At 41.2% G+C, this 19,756-nt stretch overlaps 1 protein-coding gene across 2 annotated transcripts; it reads right to left on the bottom strand.

Moving 5' to 3' along the window:
• Window positions 1-589: 589 nt before the first annotated feature.
• cables1 (Cdk5 and Abl enzyme substrate 1) lies at window positions 590-18,344 on the bottom strand. 2 transcript variants are annotated; one of them, XM_026373983.2, is made up of 10 exons: window positions 17,079-18,343; window positions 11,298-11,369; window positions 11,080-11,172; window positions 9,849-9,926; window positions 6,937-7,042; window positions 6,189-6,345; window positions 5,917-6,020; window positions 3,487-3,593; window positions 3,152-3,359; window positions 590-2,367 (listed from the first exon to the last, which is right to left on the bottom strand). In XM_026373983.2, the coding sequence occupies exons 1-10, from the start codon at window positions 17,678-17,680 to the stop codon at window positions 2,227-2,229; spliced, it is 1,668 nt and encodes a 555-aa protein (XP_026229768.1). In that variant the 5' UTR covers window positions 17,681-18,343; the 3' UTR covers window positions 590-2,226. The 2 variants fall into 2 exon arrangements, with proteins under 2 accessions (XP_026229768.1, XP_026229769.1); XM_026373984.2 differs by lacking the exon at window positions 9,849-9,926 and having other exon boundaries at window positions 17,079-18,344.
• Window positions 18,345-19,756: the final 1,412 nt, after the last annotated feature.

Genomic DNA, 19,756 nt, shown 5'->3' with positions numbered 1-19,756 from the left:
ATGACTCGTTTACAAACTGCTGGTTTATGAATCTGCAACAGACATCACATCAGTTGACAATAAAGAAATCTCATATGTAGAATAAAACCCTGATGTTTGTGCCCACTGAGATCCAACTACACTAAAGCTACAGCCATAAGTTAAGACTGACGTTTTTAGTGTTTTATTATACCTGCAGTGCATTTAAAAAGCACATGGATTAGTGCTAAACATTACACTCAAAAAGGAAATGACCTCAGATTGTAAGTATGCAGTAAGTGTAGGCTGCATAAAAACATGTCTGGGAGTCAGCGTTTACATGTAATGTTAATTAAGTTGCAGTGCAGCAATTTAAGGAAACCTCCAGGGAGAAACTTTTCTTCATGAGAAAACATTTGCCAACTAAAATATCTGAATTATAACCCAGTTACCAGGTGTTATGTTTAGTCATAAATTAAAGTACTGGACAAACTGTAATTTGTAGATATTTCTGCCTGGACCAAAGCTGCGGACCTATTTTTAGAGTCATGCCTCGAGCATGGATAGAAGTAGTCCGATTAGTCACTCAATAAACAGAGAGACTCAGGTAAAGCGGAAACATGCAAGAGTCTTGTTTTGATTGAACAAGCAAAGCAGTTTATTTACAAACATACACAGGTAATAAGTGTCGCCGTGAGTCTGTCCTCACGGAGTTTTTAGTAATCTAGTGTGCATCTTACAGCGAAATCTTTGGGCTTGCAAACAGAAATAAGCTCAGTTTCACGTAGGCCTACAGTGTGTTTCAGATTCCGTGGCCTCTCAATACTCTGTGGTGTTGTGTGACCATTTCAAACACGATTAAAAAAAAAAAAATAGACAAGTGGAAATAAATGCTAAATAAACGGAATAATACTTTTTAATTGGTCACACTGCTACAACTGCTAATTTTCAGTCTTTTTTTTTTTTCCATCATCAATTTCAAATCAACAAATGCTAAATCAAGCTAAGCAAAAGTTTGAGCCACCTTTGATCCCTGTTGGAAGAGTGTTTACATTGTCTCCTCGGAGGAGGAGGAGGACAGGGACCAGCTGAACAGTAGGCTCCCTGAAGACTGGAGGAACTCACTGTCTTGGACACTGAAGGACACTTCAGCAGAAGAATAATTACTGGCACAGGGTCTTAACCCACATCCTCCACGTGAAGGCCATTCTCTCTCAAAACTAGAGCACCGTGCTGATAATCCTGATCATTGGTTAAATGGCATTTTCGAACTCACAAAGAACTCTTCAGAACAACAATCTTGACCCCATTATAGCACTTTAAATGTGCTACAGTAGCAATACACTCTAACATAGAGCACAGTAAATTCGACACTGATAAAAGTCTCCAGAAGTCCGTAGCAAGAATTTGACTGGTAGAAAACGAATGCAATACTTCAGTGAAAATAGATAGTCCTATCTCGCCTGCAAGTACCTGTGTACAAACAATAGTTTCTTCTCATGCAGATTGTTGTTGATAGAAAACAGTGAATAAGCCGTAAGAGAGGAAAAAAGAAATGTCCAAAATGACTTCGGTGGGTGTTTATGAACACAGCTTATTTTTCAGGGTTAGTTCCCGAGCAAGTCTGAAAGTAAAAGTCTGAAAAAACATCCCAGTGGCCACCAAGTCTCGCCATATTCAAAAAGTGCACTTTTAAAATGATGACTTGCAAAAAGATGCGTCATTCTGAGGAATAACAGTCCAGCCGGAAACAGCCACTTAAAAGGCTGTCGTTTAAAGTATACGCAGGCCAGGAGAAACCAACCATACCAAAGAAAATGTACAAGATTATTGAGAAGAGATGATAAAAACTTTACAATCATTGATTGTTTTAACTGAGATAAAGGTTCACTATTAGATTCAAACAAAAAAAGAGCAACTCTTAATCAATAAGAGAGGTATAAAATACACAAAGTGATGTAATGCGACACATGCAAACGAGAAAAACGACTTGTTTGCAGACGACAGAAGCTTTTCTTTCATTGTTCCATGTAGTGTTGAATGTAGAAGTCAAGCAATGGAGGAAAAAAAAAAAGGTGCTGTCCCTTTGGCTATCAGGTGTCTGAGAGGAAGGAGAGTGTTGTTGGTAGTGATAAACGGCTGCAGCTGAGCAACACACGGTACCTTGAAGCTGTCAGACGAGGAGAGAAGTGGGAGGGATGGATACCATGGAAGGCAGAGGATCAGGAGGAGAACCAGGTTGGTCCTCCTCCTGATGGGTCACTAATGCTAGGAAGTCTGCAGCAGGCGTCTGTAGTGGGGCATGATCTCGTGTTCTGGCAGGTGCAGGTTGAACTCCAGCGCCACCAGGACAGGGAACTCGAAGGCTATAAGCTCTCTGCGGTTCACTCTGAACCTCTCCTCCAGTTTCTGACAGGAAATTAAAAAAAAAAAAAGAGAGTAAAGATTAAACATCGAATCCGTGCAATGCTGCGTGAGTCTTACTCAAGAAGGCACTGCTAAGCTGCTTTTATTTTGAAGGAATTTTTGGAGCATATCCCATATTAGACATTACAAATATCAGGATATCCTTAATGCATGCCTGTGTTTCTCACCTTGCTGCAGTGACATACAGCTCGACTCCACTGTTGGGTGTGGTTAAAGGTGCAACAAAGCTCACGTGTGACCACACCTATTCAGCAGTAATGCTGGGTGTGATCACATGTCAATCAAACTTAAAACTCAACCAGCGGCAGCAGTGAAACGCTGTTTCAACACTGAAGTCTTAACTAACTCTTAAGATCAGATTTCATAAAACTGAAGGGTTATGTCAACACTTGCTGTATTTATTTTAGACTGTGACTGCAACGCTCTCTGCTCTCTTATACATTTTCTTTAGCCTCATGATGTCAAGTCAAGTGACACGATGGTTCAATTGATTAAATCACTTAATTAAAAAAAAGAAATATATATTTTTTCACTAAGCCCCTACAGGTGTCATTCAAACAGGTCTGCTTTTTCCTGCCCAGATCTTAATTTATCTGCTGCCTCCCTCGGCCAAATTATGTTTGTGGTGGAATGAAATGTCACATTTAATTTTGTTTCTTAAAACAATGTGCTACTCAGAATAAGCCAGATTTCTTCTTGTTCTTTTAAACATCATAAATCCACAGAGATTTTTATTTTTTTTGGATGGGATTTTTGGAAAACTTACATCTATGAGGAGCTTGACCTCGTGTTTCTTGAGATCACCGCCGATCTTGGCCGCTAGAAGGACACAAGCTCCAGCGCAGAGTTTACGATTCTGTTTGTTTAGTTTGCCTTGAAGAACAAGTTTTTCAAAGTAGACAAAAGCCATGGCCACGGTCGGTTCCTCATAACCACATTCATCCTGCGCCAGCTTTCTTATCTCCCTTTTCAAGCTGTCCAAGAAAGAGAGACAGAGCATGAAGAGAGGTTAAAACAGAAAGTGGGAAATGAAAAGACAGCAGGCAGCAATGTTAAATAAGGCAACCCAAATGTCTGTTTTCTACACTTCTGTCCGTTTACCTCCTTATCTTGCTAAGCGTAAGCCTTATATGGGGGAATTTCTCCTTGAAGGTTTCGTTCATGTCCTTCTTGAGGTCGGAGGGTTTCACGTATTCAATGACCGTAGTCTGAAAAGGAAAACCAGAGGTGGTGTCAGAGTGATCACACTGTCAGCACTGAGCAAGGTGACTGGATCCTTACACCCCAGTGTTGGATTCCACTGCTTTCTGATTGATGGCATTGCTTACATTACTTAAAGGATAATTGTAGTGACATTAAATATTATTCTTATTGTCAACAAATCCCATGAACAGACCAGAAACAAAGAACTGATCTTAATGACACGTATTTCCTGTGTATTGAAAGCCTCTTTGTTCCCTGAGCACAATAAAAAAAAACACACACAAGTGAGCTACACCACTGCAGTAGGTGACGTGTTCCTTCATATCAATAAACACAGTTGTTTATTTAGTCTCGCTCCAAATATGCTGTTTATGTGCTACTTACTTCTGTCTCAGTCATGTTTGATAAAATCTGAAGGGTAAAACTGGGACAAGCCGAGACTCTTCCTGAAGTATTTATTTCTGAGCTGTTTGTGCAGATGTCCATTAGGGACGAACAGGGTTGGGTTCGAGTGCCAGATTGCTGGTTTTGATTTTTTTAAATTGGACATGCTAAGTATAATAATAATAATAATAATAAAATAAAAAAAAAGACTCGCCAGCATTTTCCTTTAAAAAAATCCAGAGGACACTAAACATACTTGATTTTCATCGGGCTACTCTTTAACAACCTTCAGCGCTTGTTCCAGCATGTTTGGAGAACCAGGTGAGTAAATCACATTAGGACAGTTTAACGAGGGGCTGAGGGTTTGTGCTTGGAATGAGAACCCCTTTAACAAAGCACGCTCACAGCTCTTAGCTGAATTCCCCATTTACATTTAAGATATAGCCAAAACAAATCTTTGCCACCACACAACATAATCCTGATTTATTAATACTTATTTTGGCAGATTTGACCCTCACTCTTTTTGCAACAACAACACTGGAGTTCCCAAGATATTTCCAACACGACACCAACACGATCAGTCAGATGATAAACAAACCCTGACATTAGCTAAACTTATGTAAGTGGACATATCCAGCATTCTATCCAGATCCTGAAAGCAAACAATTACCCAAAATGTTCCTTGTAAACACCCGTCATGGTTCAGAGACTAACGTCTTGGTTCAACTTTGACCCACTTATACTTGTTGAAGCTGTGTGCAGGATTATTACAGTACAAACCATTTGGCTGCACTCACTTTCAGGTTGACCTGTAGCACTTCAGTCAGATTATCTAAAAACACCTGTGCATGCAGACGAGCTTATCACTGTACTGACATATAAAAAAAAAAAAAAAAAAAAGTAAATAAAACACACACACGCCCCCTTTTCTTTTTTATCTAAACCCAGCTCACACATATCTTTGACCTAACAGAAGGAGTTACAGAAGGACTTTTGAAAGCTGAAAGAAATAATGATAATAATAGTATTGTGCAAATAAGACAATGTAAAAACAAAATAATTAAATTCTAAAAGTGCCCACACAATCCAAGGATAATAATAAAGTTAATATCCTCTGCTTAAGCTTGAAAGTTCATTTAGAGAGTCGCGTCTTCTAAGCAACCTGTGTTTATTCTCGGAAATGATTAGAACGTACTGCTTCCATTTGTGTAGTAAACACAATAGCCATTGTTGGAAACACTGGATTTTGTAATTGGAGGAAGAGAGGAGAGGGGAAAAAAAAGCATAGCCTAGCCTTGACTGAACATTTAAACTATGTCAGTGTATTCTGCCAGTCTCCGTAACAAAAACAGAGCCAAGGAAAGAATGAGGGAGGAGTCTAGTCAGTCTACAGGTTTTTCTTTTTCTAACCACAATAAAACATCCGCTCTTTGCCGGAAAAGTGCGAGAGTGATTAGTGCTGAGACATAAACCTCACAATAACTGTAGGTGCCTTAGTAAAGTGGATATCTGACAGCTATTGCCCACTTCAATGGGATAAAGTATTTGTATTTATTCAGGCCTCAGAAGATGGAAGGGAGTCTAGGCCGGTGACCTTGCTGATTAAAAATGTCGGAAACATCCTCCTGCCTCACTTTGAAAAACAGCTGATAACATTCAGGAGAATTAAAAAGAAAAAGACAAAAGAAAGAAACTGTCAAGCTTGAAAAATCTTCCCGGTGTGTTATTGTTCTTATTTCGTGGGAAAACTGGGCACAAAAGGTCCATAATGATAAAAATAACCATCAACATTTCATCAAAAACGGGAAAACAGCACTGGATCTATTTCAGCAAATCATGTCCTGGATGAAAAACAACCTTTTTCCATTCAACCCTCAAGAGGACAAGTGTGCAGTTGCGGTTATTGTTGTTACTGGTGGTGGTGGTGGTGTGTTACTTTCTCACCATGTAGGAGGGGAAGATGAGGACTCTCTTGTGTTTTCCACAAGGCCACTGTGGATCATCCAGCAGATTGGGGTCGTATTCCCGAAAGTCCCCCAGATCATTCCCTGCCAATAGCAGAAACAACAACAGAGGTTTGAGCCAGAAGTGAATGTTTGCACAATTCCTTTCCAATAAAAAAAAAAAATGTACCGGGTCATGAAAAACAAACTGAGGGTTATGAATATGCAACAATCATAATGAATATGTTAAGTGTTCTTTGGCAGCTGACTAACCTGTGTCTAGGCTGCTCTGGTTGCTGTTGGCTCGACCCAAACTGAGGCTGCGGTGGCTGGCGTTACGAGACTGAGAGAAGGACGAGGTGGAGTCGATGGTGTTTCTTCGACCACCCAGCACATTAGTGGGATACAGGAACTGGGTGTAGGACACAGTCTGCGGACACAGGTTTATACTATATGTTCACAAAAAGCAGTCTTATGTTGCATCTGCTGAACCTACAGTAGATTGTTATTTTGTCATAGCAGCAAAAGCATGAACAGTTTCATTCAGTGCCACATTATGTTATACCAGAGAGGCAGCATCCACTTTGGCAACATCAAGAACTCTCTATTATTTCAGTTACAGCTGGATGCAGAAGTTTGGACACACTGTGACTCGTGTGCAAAAACAATGGTGGTTATATTATTTTTCTTGTTAACATAAAAAGGTGTGCTATGCAAAAAAAAAAAACAAAAAAAAAAAGAGTTAGAGGTTCTGAAGTGTGTTCAACCAAAGTTCATTCCAATGAAGAGAGAAGAGTTCGCGTACCTAAATCCGTAGGAGTTTTCTTGCATGGCGTCACACTGTGACTCCATATGCTGATATAAAGCAAGATGCAATGAAAATTCCTGCAGATTTGGGTGCATGTCACAAAATGTTGAATAATAACTCCTGTATCATGAAACTGATTTTAGATTCTTGCCGATACACAGCCTGCAGTACATGCTGTCTTATTATAATATTGATATTATGCTGATTTCTCACCTTTCCATCTGCTCCCAACTCCACTCCCTCCAGCCCGATCACCATCTCCTTGGCACTGACGCCTCCTGATGGGTGCCGCTGACGCCCTCCTTCCACCTTTACATCCCTAACAATGAGTACAAGACCTTTAGAGCTTTCATGATACAAGCACTACCACATCTAATTTCATTCCCATTCCTCCCTGCTAAAGCCTGTCCTAGCTCACCTCTTCATCTCTACCTCACAGACATTGCCCCTGTATCAATCTGCACTAATCAGCTGGCCTAGATTTTTTTCTAATTGCCCGAGTCTTTGGGTGCATCTCAGGCCAATCTGAAATGAAGTGGACCCCTGGGGGGAATGATAGAAGCAAGTACATGTTCATTGTACCAGCTGCTGTCTCACCAGTGCCTAAAATGTGACACTGCTGTGGGAGATTTGCAGAAGGTCAAATGGTCTGCTGAAGCTGAACGCAGACAGCTGGAGAGGAAAGTGTGTCAGTGGAGTAAACAGCAGAGTCACATGACTCGATTTTTATATTTAATGTCTGCCGCTGACAAAGTTAAACTGTGTGCACGTAAAGTCATATTTGATTGGCATTGTCATTTTTGGATATAAGGATAAAATGGCAATGCCAGTCAGAGCAGTAATCTAAAAGGTAAAACATACTTAATAAACAAACATTGGCTTTTTACATTGCTGTGAAATGACAGCAGACGGCAGGCATTAAATTCAATAATAACACTGTCTTGTTTTTCTAATCTTTTTCCCATTCTGTTGTGCTTTCTGTTAAGACTGGTGCCCAGATAAGAAGAAGAAATGACACAGTGATGTCTCATGTGACTCTCCCAGTGTTTTGGTGACATGTGGGGCCAATCTGTTAATCTGCTGTAATGGAAACGGCGCTATCGGGCAAACCGACCTGGACATGCACGTCAGGACACAGTGTTGACAGATGCATCATAGACATAGAGATCCCCAGGCAGCAGAAGTCAGACAGAACAGTGGAGATGTAATGAAAAGGAAAAAACATAAAAGGACGGAAAGCTTTCTAGAGAGAGAGAGAGAGAGAGAGCTTTTCTATGAAGCCAGCCCAGAAAATAAAAAAGGTCGTGCTTCAGTCTGCTGATAAGGAGAAATGAAAGGAAACCATTAAAAAAAAAAGCTGACATTGCCTAGTAACATGCATGAATAGGAATCACTGGCTTCCCATCTCTGTGTTAGTGGAGTTAGAACTTATGCAATGTGCTCATTGAGTCATGCCAAATGTTTCTAAATCTAGCACCAAACAAAGAATAAACATTAATATGGCTAAAACAATAGAGCCCAGTTGGCTGTTGTGCTACCAAATACTTTACAGCCCCTAAAAACAGTTGGCTCGACGAGCTTGTAACATTGTTCCACTACAGACTTATTGTATTAAACCTGCAGCAATCACTAAATTATTCTTTATTAATCCCTGTGAGGACATTTGCCTTTACAATTGATCCATCTAGCTTTTTACCGCAGGGGTCAATTGTAACTACAACTCAGTGCCAGGAGCACAACTCAATTCAGTCTTTCAAGACTGAAGAATGCAGAGGAAATCTGTGCCTGTACTAGGAAACCATGCACACAGAATATCTACAGCTGACCCTAGAAGGGTTTGAACCCACAGCTGTCTGCAGGCTACTGTAAATATGAAGGCACCATCAGCAAAGCTTTAGCGCAGGTTGAAGCCAAAAGTCTTATCAGAGCCAAAGTGACTGCACCTCTCTGAGGAAACTTCCTTAACTAACACATTTTTATTTGTTTATTTTTTTTTATGGTGCTGGTTTTTACCTTTAGATAGAACCATGACAGCTGTTTCCTCTTGCTAAACAAATCTAGCCATCTCCTGGCTGCAGCTTGATGTTTAACAGACAAACGTGCTATCAATCCTCATATCTAACTTCGGCAAGTAAAGCAAATGTCACACTATGGTAAGCAATTCGGATAATTACCAGTCTATGGTGCAAAGCAATGTTCGTTCGTGGGGCAATATTTATAGACAGAGACGGAAGACAAAGGAAAGAAAGAGGAAAGACTATGCACATGCAATTAGCCGTTTTGTGTGCAATAACAGCTGCAGTGAAAACACTTTGAAGCAGCCAAAAGCTAGTTATAAACTGTCAATTAGCAGCAAAGTGCAATCAAATGTATTAGATAGCTCTGGGGGTTTATTAACCCTTGGCCTCGCACTGATTGGCTGTGTAGAGCTTGCATTCCTGGGTACTGTGCTGTGATGTTTCTCTGACCCCCATTCCCTTTCATTTCCTCCAAAAACACACGTTCACGTTTCATGTGATTGGAACAGAAACAAGGCTGCACCAGAGCTATCCTCATGGAAGCCAGGCGGGATCCCTTTGTATGGAACATTTTGTTGCTTTAAAACATAAAAACAAGCATCTACAAACACACCACATTTCTGCTGGAGCTCCCAGACGAGTAAACTCTATATCCAGGTATGGAACAAGCAAAAACAGACATGCAACAGAATCTCCAGTCTGTGGATGATTAGACCAGTGAACAACACATTTATTTTAAGGTCTAAAATTTCTAAGAAGAGCAGGACCCCCAGGAAAGATGAGTCTTAAATGCTACACAGCAAAGGCAGCAACAGACAAAAATGGGTTGACTTGAACAAAAAGGATGAGTGCCCAAAAGCCACCAGAGCCATTATGGAAAAAGCAAGCGTTAGGCTACAATATAGTCAATATATACAAGGTAAAGCCTTTATTTTTTTATATATGAAATAGGTAAAAAAAATGCATCCACCAGAACCAACCCGTTGCTATGTATGCACCAGTCAAAGTAGAGTATATCTACAGAAAAAGAAGGATGAGAACACAAAGGAAAGGAGGGAGCATAGGCTGGAGGAAGTTACAAAGTATGGCATGCTGTAGGATACATACCCTGCTTGGCTACAATCTCGATAGGGCAGGACAGAAAATACACTATAGAAGGATCTTCTGCCACTGATAAGGACTATCCTATAAAAACAAAAATGGCAAACAAGCTAATCAATATCTATCTGACAAGATCCACAGGTTAAAGATGGAGAAAGTGTGCAGTCAAAACTCAGAAGGAAGAGAATGAACTGAAAGTTCAGTGTGAGTGTGTGGTGCTGTTTTGTAGTATTGCAGCGTATGTAGTCGGTAACTATATGGCATTTTTACAACAAGTTAACATTTGCTATTTATACTTAATACTCTTGTGTCTGTGTAAACAGGCACTCAGTATCTAATCAGACATGTTTACCAGTGATGAGTCAACAGCACAGAGAGCAGAGTGCCTTTGACTTTGAATAACACTGAAAATGACTTCTTTTAATAGCTGCAGCTCACAGACACACGATGACACCAATTCAACATCAGGGCATAAACAATGTTGATCCAGTTTACCAGTACTCCTGGATCTGTATAAGGGAAAAAATCTTCTTTAACTATCAGGAGACTTAATGTAGTAGGTAGAACTGAAGAAGAAAGTAAACTAAATGTGTAGCTAGCGACACGCCTGAGATCTGTTGTCTCTGAACTTTAAGTTCAGAGACAACTGAAGTTAACAAATCTGCTCCAAACAATTCACCTGAAAAACATCTGACTCAAAAAGCACAAATCAGACTGTGCATGACTAAGTACTAAAAAAAAAAAAAAAAAAGAACAGCTAACTCAATTATCTTTCAAATCCAAAGAATGTGACATTAATAATAATAATAATAATAATGATAATGAAATTCACCACTCTGGTGCTACTCAAACACTCGGCTGGTCTCCTGGTCTACAGTCAAACGACCATCTCTCATCTGCACACACACACATCATCATAAAAGTGATCCGTGTTTAGGGATTCGTGTGATGTATACTACATGCTTGTATAAACTGTGACGCAGTGATTTAACCTTTACTAGTGGAGTAGAGTGATTACGTAGCACGATTCCAAAACCTTGACAGTGATGATAACATAATATATTGAAAATAGATATGCATATATGTCTCAAGTGAGAACAGCATGCTGCGAGTGTTCGCCTGCGATGCGACTTGTAATGTGAGAAACATTCGAACTGCAGTTCATTGACTGGGGCAGCTTGCCATTATCCACTGACAACTTGTATTGACTGGGAGATGGTGTTGTTTGCCTTCATACCTTCCATTGCGCATATCATGTTGCCTCATGTTCTTTATGAAGTGGACCCTCTTGAAGCTCTTTGGTCGGGGTGAACCCGATAGGGTTCGGCATCTGAAAGGTAAAAATGCAAAACATCAAACAGAGGAGCTGTGTCAGTGGGATTACACAGAGCACAATGTCTCAGATTAGACACACAAAATCCAGTAGAACATATGTGAATGTGTGCAGTTTACTACCTGCGTAGAGGAGCATTTTCCTCTATATCCTCTAGTGTTTCAAGCGAAGAGCGCTGAGAGATGAGTCTTCGCCTAGGAAGGCAGAGAAAAAAGTTATTTATATGACAATGTCAGGCAAAACAATAATAATAATAATACTTAAAAAACATTCTTCAAAGCAATAATAATAAAAAAAGGCATTTTCCTGGGATAAAACCATGACTTGGATGGCCTTTGATGTCAGTCTGTACTGAAACAGTCCAGAGGTTTAATAATAATAATAAGAGCCTCAAAAGTAATTTTACACTAAAGCTTGGTTTATGTGCGCCTGGTCACTGACCCTGGGACAAGCATCAAACCAAATTAAATTAGCAGCTGTATATTTATGTTTTATGGCTAATTTACACAAACTGGTTCTTGGGTGGTCAAGCCCTGACTGTCATCCGTCAACACCACTGTTTGTCTGTGTGGTCAGCTCCGCTTCTCAGTCTTGAATGGATCAGAGAATTTTCCTGGATCGGAGCTTCTAAGAGGATAATGAGCCGGCTCTGCGAGCACTTTGTGAAACACATTTTTGTCACAGATGGCCTTTATTTCACACTTTAGTTCAACTACTCAACGGGCTAATTCTGCTGCACCACTTTTATATGATCAGCTGCCAGTTTCAGAAACAAGCCCACATGTGATCGCTAAGTATGCCTGAGCTGTTCCAAAATTAGGTTGTAATAGCATGTTTAGCACCACAATAACAACGTAATCCAACTCATTACTCAGCCTTTCAGTGGGCCACATGTAAAGTAGTGGAAATTAACACATTAGTGGTCAAATAACACATACCTGGCACACTCTTCCTAGGGGTCTGTTTGTCTCTACGCAGTAAATAAATCTTCTGTGGAGTCTCACTAGTCTGCCAGTGTAAACAAATGACCGTTCATAACAAACTATTAATCATCTTGCAGTATCTAATTTTTGTCACACGTCAAAATGTGCTGTAGCACTGAAGACAGCCTGCAGCAATACAGCAAGGTGCAGAAACTTGACCTTAGCTACCCCCTCTTCACAGAGCATCTCAGCTGAAGGGGGGAGACTGCAGAGCATAAAACAGAGTGGCTGGTTAATAAGTGGCAGAGCATGAGGACAGATTAACAAATGATAACTCCGTCCTTGAGGATCTCCCAGGGTTTAAACCAACACAAGCTGAGCGACCTCTGTACGCCGGAGGAGATGGGGTGAGATAAGTGTTTACATGAGGAGCCAGACTGTTGAAGCAGACATGAATCCATTATTATGTTGCATAATACCGGCTAACCCTCTATTATGAACCTATTGATCATAAAGTGTAGGAAAGAACATCAAGCAATGATAAAGGGCATGCAGTAAAATGATTACAACAGTGGTCCGTGATAGCAAAGCCGTCTCAGCCAGTGTTGAAAGGGTCATAAGAGAGGGGCCTGATCTTTGCCTGAAGGTCAGACAAGTGGGATCATGTGATTTATGGTTGGTCATCCTTCTTCAGTGACAGCCTTGACTGATGGATCGTACTATAGTATCTGCAGGTATCACTAGACAGACTTCTGGTTTTCTCTGATGGTACATAACTTCATTCTTTGAAATACTTCATACAAAGTTAATTGCTGACACTCCGTTTTAGGAAAGAAACACTTTTATAATAATACAGACACTTTTTTTTAGCCAATTAGGCAGGAAAAATAATTGTATGTTTAATTTAATTTTAATTTCTAATCTAAAAATGGTACGAAGGCTTAACTTAAAGCTGCACTGATCAATATTTTCACGCAAACAGTGGATAAAATCATTATGTATTATATGAAAGGCATCTCTTGCAGTAACAAACCACTTCATTACCAAACACTGCAGTTTTCTTCAGCTCGGTGTCACCCATCTTCTTACTATTGTTTTAAAGCTATAATATGCAACTTTGGGGACTCGATCTAGCAGCAGCTTGACACACAAAAGTATTCCACTCTGCTCTGTCCAGCGCTCCCATGGCCATCAGGTACAGGTCTAATTGGATCACAAATAAGAATGCTGCAAAACCTACCAGTCGAGTAAAGATAATTGACCTCCTCTGATTGTTTAAAAGGGTAAGCCTCCATTAAAATCTATTAGAAGCAAATATCTTAGCACTGCTGTTCAGTAAGTCTGGGCCACAGAAGCCACTGGTAGCAACTCAACACCTAAAGACGTGTTTTTGAGCATGTTTTTAATAAAAACGTCTTTTAAGTAAGTAACACCATCATATATAATAGCCTTATCGAATCCATCCGTTTCCATTCTGTGTGACATTTTTCCAAATCTCAGTGAGTTGTTAATGTTCTTCAAAAACCATTCAACACTTGCCTGAAGGGCATGTTTCCAGTTCATGAGGACACAACTGAACAGTAGTTTGACAGTAAGAACAACGACAATCAGCATTTAGTGTCTTTTAAACAATGGCTGCTTTTGTTGCCTCATGACTTAAGTGCGTTTCGTAATTGTAACACAATACCATCCCCTTGAAATTGAAATACGTTTTAAAAAGCCACTGATAATCCAGCACAGTGGTGCCATGCAATAAAGCTATAAAACTCAAGTGGACTATTTAGACGTGAAGATTAAACTGTTTCAGATGTACGCCCAGTTGGCAGCTCGCCACATGACATAATCATTCATTTAAAAAGGGACTCACTGAATGGAATAAAAAAAGCCATGTTGTGGCCTTTTTTCACAGAAATGTGATTATTTTGATTGTTAAAAAAAGTCCATTCAGAGTAATTCAGTGTCACTGATCCTCAAAGACACCAGGAGTGCAAATGACATGTATCGGCAGATGTGATAAATAAATGAATGAAAGAGAAGTTCAAGACACAGAAACACAAATAAGACTTGTACTATGAGCAGCAGTAACATAAGGCGCCGTCAGCATTTTATGATGAGAAACTGAACAAGTCATAACTTCAAACTGCACAGCTAATGTACTGTGACCCGTTACTCATTCTTATAGTTAGAATGCTTTTTGTCAGTCAACTCTTTTTCCATCTGTTGACAGCTCAGAGACGGAAAACGCTGCACGAAAATGAAGCATTCTTATATAATCCTGTGTTCATGCCAACCATGACCTCAGCGAACAACAATCAACCTCATAGCCAGAAGTATGTGACCAATTCGCACAAAAACGCCACAGGACAATTACTGTGGCTTGTGCTGCTTGTTTTCCAGCCAGTTTCTGCAGCCTCGAGCTAAAAAAATCATGTACTTTTAAAACACTTCAAAGTACATGATTCAGCAATTAAAAAGAGCACAGGGGGAGACCCGGCTGAAGACCTAGATTTAGTTGGGGAATGGAATAAAATTGCTCCACACCTTCGTAGGTAGGCAAGATTACAACCGTTACACTATATTTAAACTGCAGAGATGAAAGCTGGGGAGTGGAAAGAAGAGAAGGTTGAATAAAAACTCATCCATACTTTTCATGTGTCTGATTAAGATATGAAGAAAGGTTTGGCCTGAGATAGTCTATTCTGGCTGAAGCACTGCAACTTCCTCAGTAAGCAGGGCTGAAGGCCAAAAAGTCTAAGGGGAGAGTGTGTCTCCGATGCCCCTGGGAGAGGAAGTGGACAACAGAAAATACAGAGAAGAGAGCCAGGCTGCTTCTCAGAAGGCCTGGGCATCCTGCCTCTCCCAGCCAGGGACCTATGGACACGTTTCCACCAGCTGCCCTCAGAAAACAAACCAGGCACTGTGCTTGTCTGTCTGTGCGTCGGTGGAATATGGCCACTCTCCATCAACAGGTTGGTTACTGTTCGGCATTAGAATTCATTTTGCGTGGACATCCTCCAAGCACATACCAAACATCAAGGTCCAGTACGGTTTCAACATATTCATACTGTATTTACTGAGTGAGCAAAGGAAATGTGCAGCAGACATGATGCCAGACATGTAAAACCATAGCTATGGGTTTGCAGCAGCACAATGTATACCGTTATATTTTGTCAGGTCTTAAACTTTACACTGTGAAGTGCCTTGATTTGACTTTTATTGTGACTGGGTGCTATTTAAATGCACCAAACTGAAATGAATGGTTGGAGCTTGGCATCTTTTGAATGTGTTTTTTCAACATACGTGTATCCACATTAAGTACCATAAATATACAGCAGTGGAATCACTATCCAAATTCAGAGGTGGAAATGGATCATTTCAGTACATCGAATGGTGTATTTTTGTGAAATACAACGTAACGGCCACATACATTTACAATTCAAACAGTGACTGGCACAAAAGTCACACCACAAAGTATTAAATACACTTTTTGTTGTGCTATTGTTTTGTCGACTGCTTAAACTTTCAATTTCAAATATTTTGCCAATTTAAACAAACTCAGGAAAACGGAAACTTAACCACAACTGGACAAATGAAGGAAGAAAACCAGAACAGTCACGAAATGGTCTTTGTGGTTAGATTGTTTAGTCTCCTATTGTTAACTTTTTTATGGGTGTGTGCAGTGATTAATCCGTAAAGATGTATTTGGTGTCATTCTGGATCATTTTAGTTATTGCTTTTCATTCCCTGCACTTTCTGAGAGTCAGTAAACTATAAATAGTCTCATAAAATACAAAATTATAAAAGACTGTTATATAACTTCTCTAATGTGCCGCTTTCTCTGCGAAAAAGTACAGATTAAGACTTATGGAAGCCGTTAGTTCAGCAGTGCCATTTGCACAATGTCAGGAAGTGGAGCTAGATGCTTATTGAGTGTTTCACCATGAAATAGAGCTTCCTGAGAAGTCTGGCAAAGCTACCAGAGGGAGGAGACGATTAGGGGAAGAGAGGAACTCTGAATGGAAATCAGAGCTGAGAGGATTTGACGGCAGGTGTTGACAGTGAGAGTAGGATGGAAGGACTGTTACTGACAACTGTCCTGCTGCGAGGTGAGACCCTCCAACCTCTACTTGTGCCTCCAAAGCAAAGACAAGGGGGGCAAATAAAAACAGATGGAGCAGCAAGCCTTGGTTGTATATGTATAGGGGTGTAGAGTTACAAGGCAGTTTATGTATTACGGAAAAGAAAGAGACAGCAGGTGTGTGCCAGAGTTTGAAACGACATCCACTAAAAATAATTCGACATCTAGTGAATCTGACACAAAGCATGAGCACACGTCACGTTCTCCATGGTTTATTACACAGTCAGTTGCAGCTCCACAGCTGTTGGACCTGTGCTCCTGCTGTATCTGTCTACATGCGGACCGGCGGGGTCACAAGGTGAACCATCTGTAGGAGCTGGACTCTCTCTCCTCCTGCTGCTGTGTATTGTTGTGCGGTTGCTTGGAACCAACAGCACCTTTCTCAAAACAGCTGACTGGAAGAAATGTGCAGCTTCACTTGTCCAAGGCCCGCACCAAACACGTTTGTAGGGAATCAAAGCACAGATAATGTACCCATGGTACGCCCCAGCTCCAAATGAAACATGCTCTCTGTGCTCAAGAGGTTTCAAATGACTGATTTAATCAAATGTGACAGATTAATCAATTATAAGCTGGAATATTGCAGCAAATAAGATCATTTAACAGACATTAAACCTCATCTGCAGGACTCAGATGAGACTTTTGCAAATGTGGGAGGACTGCACACTTGCAATGGCTCACTTGGAGAAACATGTTTGTGTCTTTGCTATGGTCACAGCTTAGTGACACGATTGTGCAGAGAACTCTGCAGAGAAGCTTGAACCCATGACATCCCCCTCACATTACACCACTTGCCGCTTGCTGCATGTCCCTCAAAACACAAAAGGAGTTCGCATAGTTACCTTGACCTCTGCAGCTCTATCGCAGAGTTGGCTATCTGTCCGCCCTCCAGGCAGTATTGGGGGGACTGCCTGCAGTAGGAGGCAGGAAGGATTCCCTGAGTGTACGTCTGCAGCCTCCCTCTGGTCGAGGCTGGGAGCGCGGAGAAAGGCGAGCTGAGTGTCGAGGACACGAAAGCGTCGCCCTCCGCGTCGGTACCCAACGGGAAAGCAGCGGGACCCGTCCCAAAACTGGCCCGATTGCTGGCGAAGAGAGCCTGGTTTGCAAAAGCGAGCGCCTGTGCGGCCGTGGTCGCCTCCGCCGCCGCCGCCGCCGCCGCTGCAGCAGCAGCAGCAGCAGCAGCTCCGGCGGCGCCAGCAGCCCCGTACGCCAAGCGCTCCGGAGAAACCAGGCTCTGTCTAGTCCTGGCTTCCAGCGAGTTCTCCTCTTCGTTTTGCTTGTCTGCATCGTCCTGCACGGGTCGCCCATCTAACGAAATGTTGCTGAGAAAGGACAGCGCCGCTTGCCTCCTCCTCGGGTCTATGCGTTTCCGCGTATGGTCGATACTGGGGTGCTTCATCTGTAGGGTGGCTGTGGATGTGTTGCTGCTCGTGGCAGCCGCCATGCTCCACTTCCAGTGATCCGAGTCCACCCAGCTGCGATCTTACCTTCCCGGCATGAAGAAGCTGTCAGTCGTGCTTGTGTTGCTGAATGGTAGTGGCCTGTCTTTTAAGTACATGCGTTAACTGGGTGAAAACAGGCTGGTCACGTGTGTGCAGTATTGTGGCAGCACAGGGAAAATGTGGACCAATGGGCTGTGAGGAATACATGTGTGTTTTTTTTTTTACCTTTTCCTGACTGCTAAGGCCTCTCTCGCTTTCCTGGTGGTGTGTGCCAAAATTACATAAACTAGGTGATCCATCTGTAGCAGCCGGGCGTGCGCAACTGAGGCTGCGACGCGTTTGTTTTTCTTTGTGTGGCATCGATTTTCATAACACATCCCTACAAACGTACTTCACACAGTGGCTTGAAATGTATTATGCAGGTTTCTGTGTTAAGAAAAATCCACTCAAGCCATGGTAAAAAGAGCTGCTGGCTGCTTCCTCAGTACGCAGCAGCGTGCGCAATGAGCGGTGGTCGCTGACAGTTTGGGGACTTGGCTCAGTTTTGAGAAAGTACGTAGATCATTTTATGAACTGTGCAACTCAGCAGCTCTGCAGAAATTGCGCCATCTGTCTGCCTGACATGCACTGTGCTGTTTTGGCCAAAACCCAATTACTTATGCCATCTAGTGTTTTTTTTAGGTAACAGCCAGTCGCACACTGAAGATATATTATTGTGTTAATAGGTTTATTTCTCCTGTGCTGTAAATTGCTCATTCCCCAATTATAGAACATGGTTTGAAAATAATTGGAAGCGCATGTGAACTGTGGAGAATGAAAAGCCCCTACCAACTCGTAAATATATTTCTGTTTCAATTAAATTAGATTTTATTTAATTAAATTTGATTCAATTCAGTTTTATTTAAGCACCAAATCTCAACAAAAGCCTTCTGAAGGAACTTTACAGTGTTTAAGGTTCAAGACCTTACAAAACAGAAGAGTATACAGAATTATGTAGATAATTAGTGGAAAGGAAAGAGGAGAGAGGAAAGAACAGAGGGAACAAAAAACAACAACAACAAGTAGGAAAAATACTGGGCAGGGTAGAGGGACTAATAACTGGACCCTGGAGATACACAGCTCTAAGGCCGAGGATAGCTGAAGTAAAGTAAAGAGGGAGGGAGACAGAGAGGAGGAAACAGGAGGAGAGAGAAGACACAAAACTGATATACAATGGTGACATTTGGATGGATAGAGTGGAGGAGCTCAGTGTATCAGTAGAGGTCCCCCAGCAGACTCATCTGTAGTGGTTCAGTCACCTGATCCATCTCTAACTATAAGCTTTATAAAAAAGAAAGGTTTTTAAGCCTATTCTTAAATGTAAAGAGGGTGTCTGCCTAGTCTAGTGCTGTTCTTTTAATTCCCAATAGCATGTTCTAGTCTGTGTAATAAAGTGTTGTGATCTACAGTGTCTCAGATGAACCCATTTGTGAAAGGAATAATAATAATTTAAAAACTAATTTAAAAGTTATCTTGTTGGCACATGGGTTTGTTTCATACATTGCTGACTAAGTTTTACTTCTCCACCAGAGGTCTCTGTAGGACCTCAAATCCACCCGTGCTGAATGTTTCCTGCCTTTTATTCCTGGCAACACATTTAATTGCTGAAAAGTGACCATTGAGTAACCAACACAGGCTCGATGCACTGATCATATTAACTCTTTAATTGTCTTAACAGCTATTACTGTACAGTAACGGTAATGATATGCAGTACTGGTGGTTCATCATATTTTTTGTTTTATATAATATATACCAATTTTCTGTTTCACTGAGAATCTTTGAATCTTTCACGTGATGTTTTGTTGGATGAGAGAAGTGTAGCCAACATTCAAAACCAAAATGCCATAGCCGGTATGAATTTAGAATAAAGTCTGTGATACCAACACCATATTCTGCTGATCTATACTCTGATGCCTTTGTCCAGACGGCCCAGGCAGAAAGAAAGTGTAGGAACTGCAGGTTCTTTGGCCCCAGTTAATCTGAGCGCCCCATCAGTCTCTGCAGCGCCACAGCAAAAACTCCTGTTCAGTTCGAAGCAC

Source organism: Anabas testudineus, chromosome 17, assembly GCF_900324465.2.
Source record: "Anabas testudineus chromosome 17, fAnaTes1.2, whole genome shotgun sequence".
NCBI lineage: Eukaryota > Metazoa > Chordata > Actinopteri > Anabantiformes > Anabantidae > Anabas > Anabas testudineus.
Note: the sequence above shows the minus strand (reverse complement) of the source record. Positions and strands in the feature narration are given on the sequence as shown.

Coding starts and splice junctions, on each gene's coding strand:
- cables1 (XM_026373983.2), bottom strand. CDS start 17,680: ATGGCGGCTGCCACGAGCAGCAACACATCCACAGCCACCCTACAGATG. Junction 11,370..17,078: donor ATAGAGCTGCAGAGGTCAAG/GTAACTATGCGA, acceptor CTGCCTTCCTAG/GCGAAGACTCATCTCTCAGC. Junction 2,368..3,151: donor AGGTCAAGCTCCTCATAGAT/GTAAGTTTTCCA, acceptor ATTTCCTGTCAG/AAACTGGAGGAGAGGTTCAG.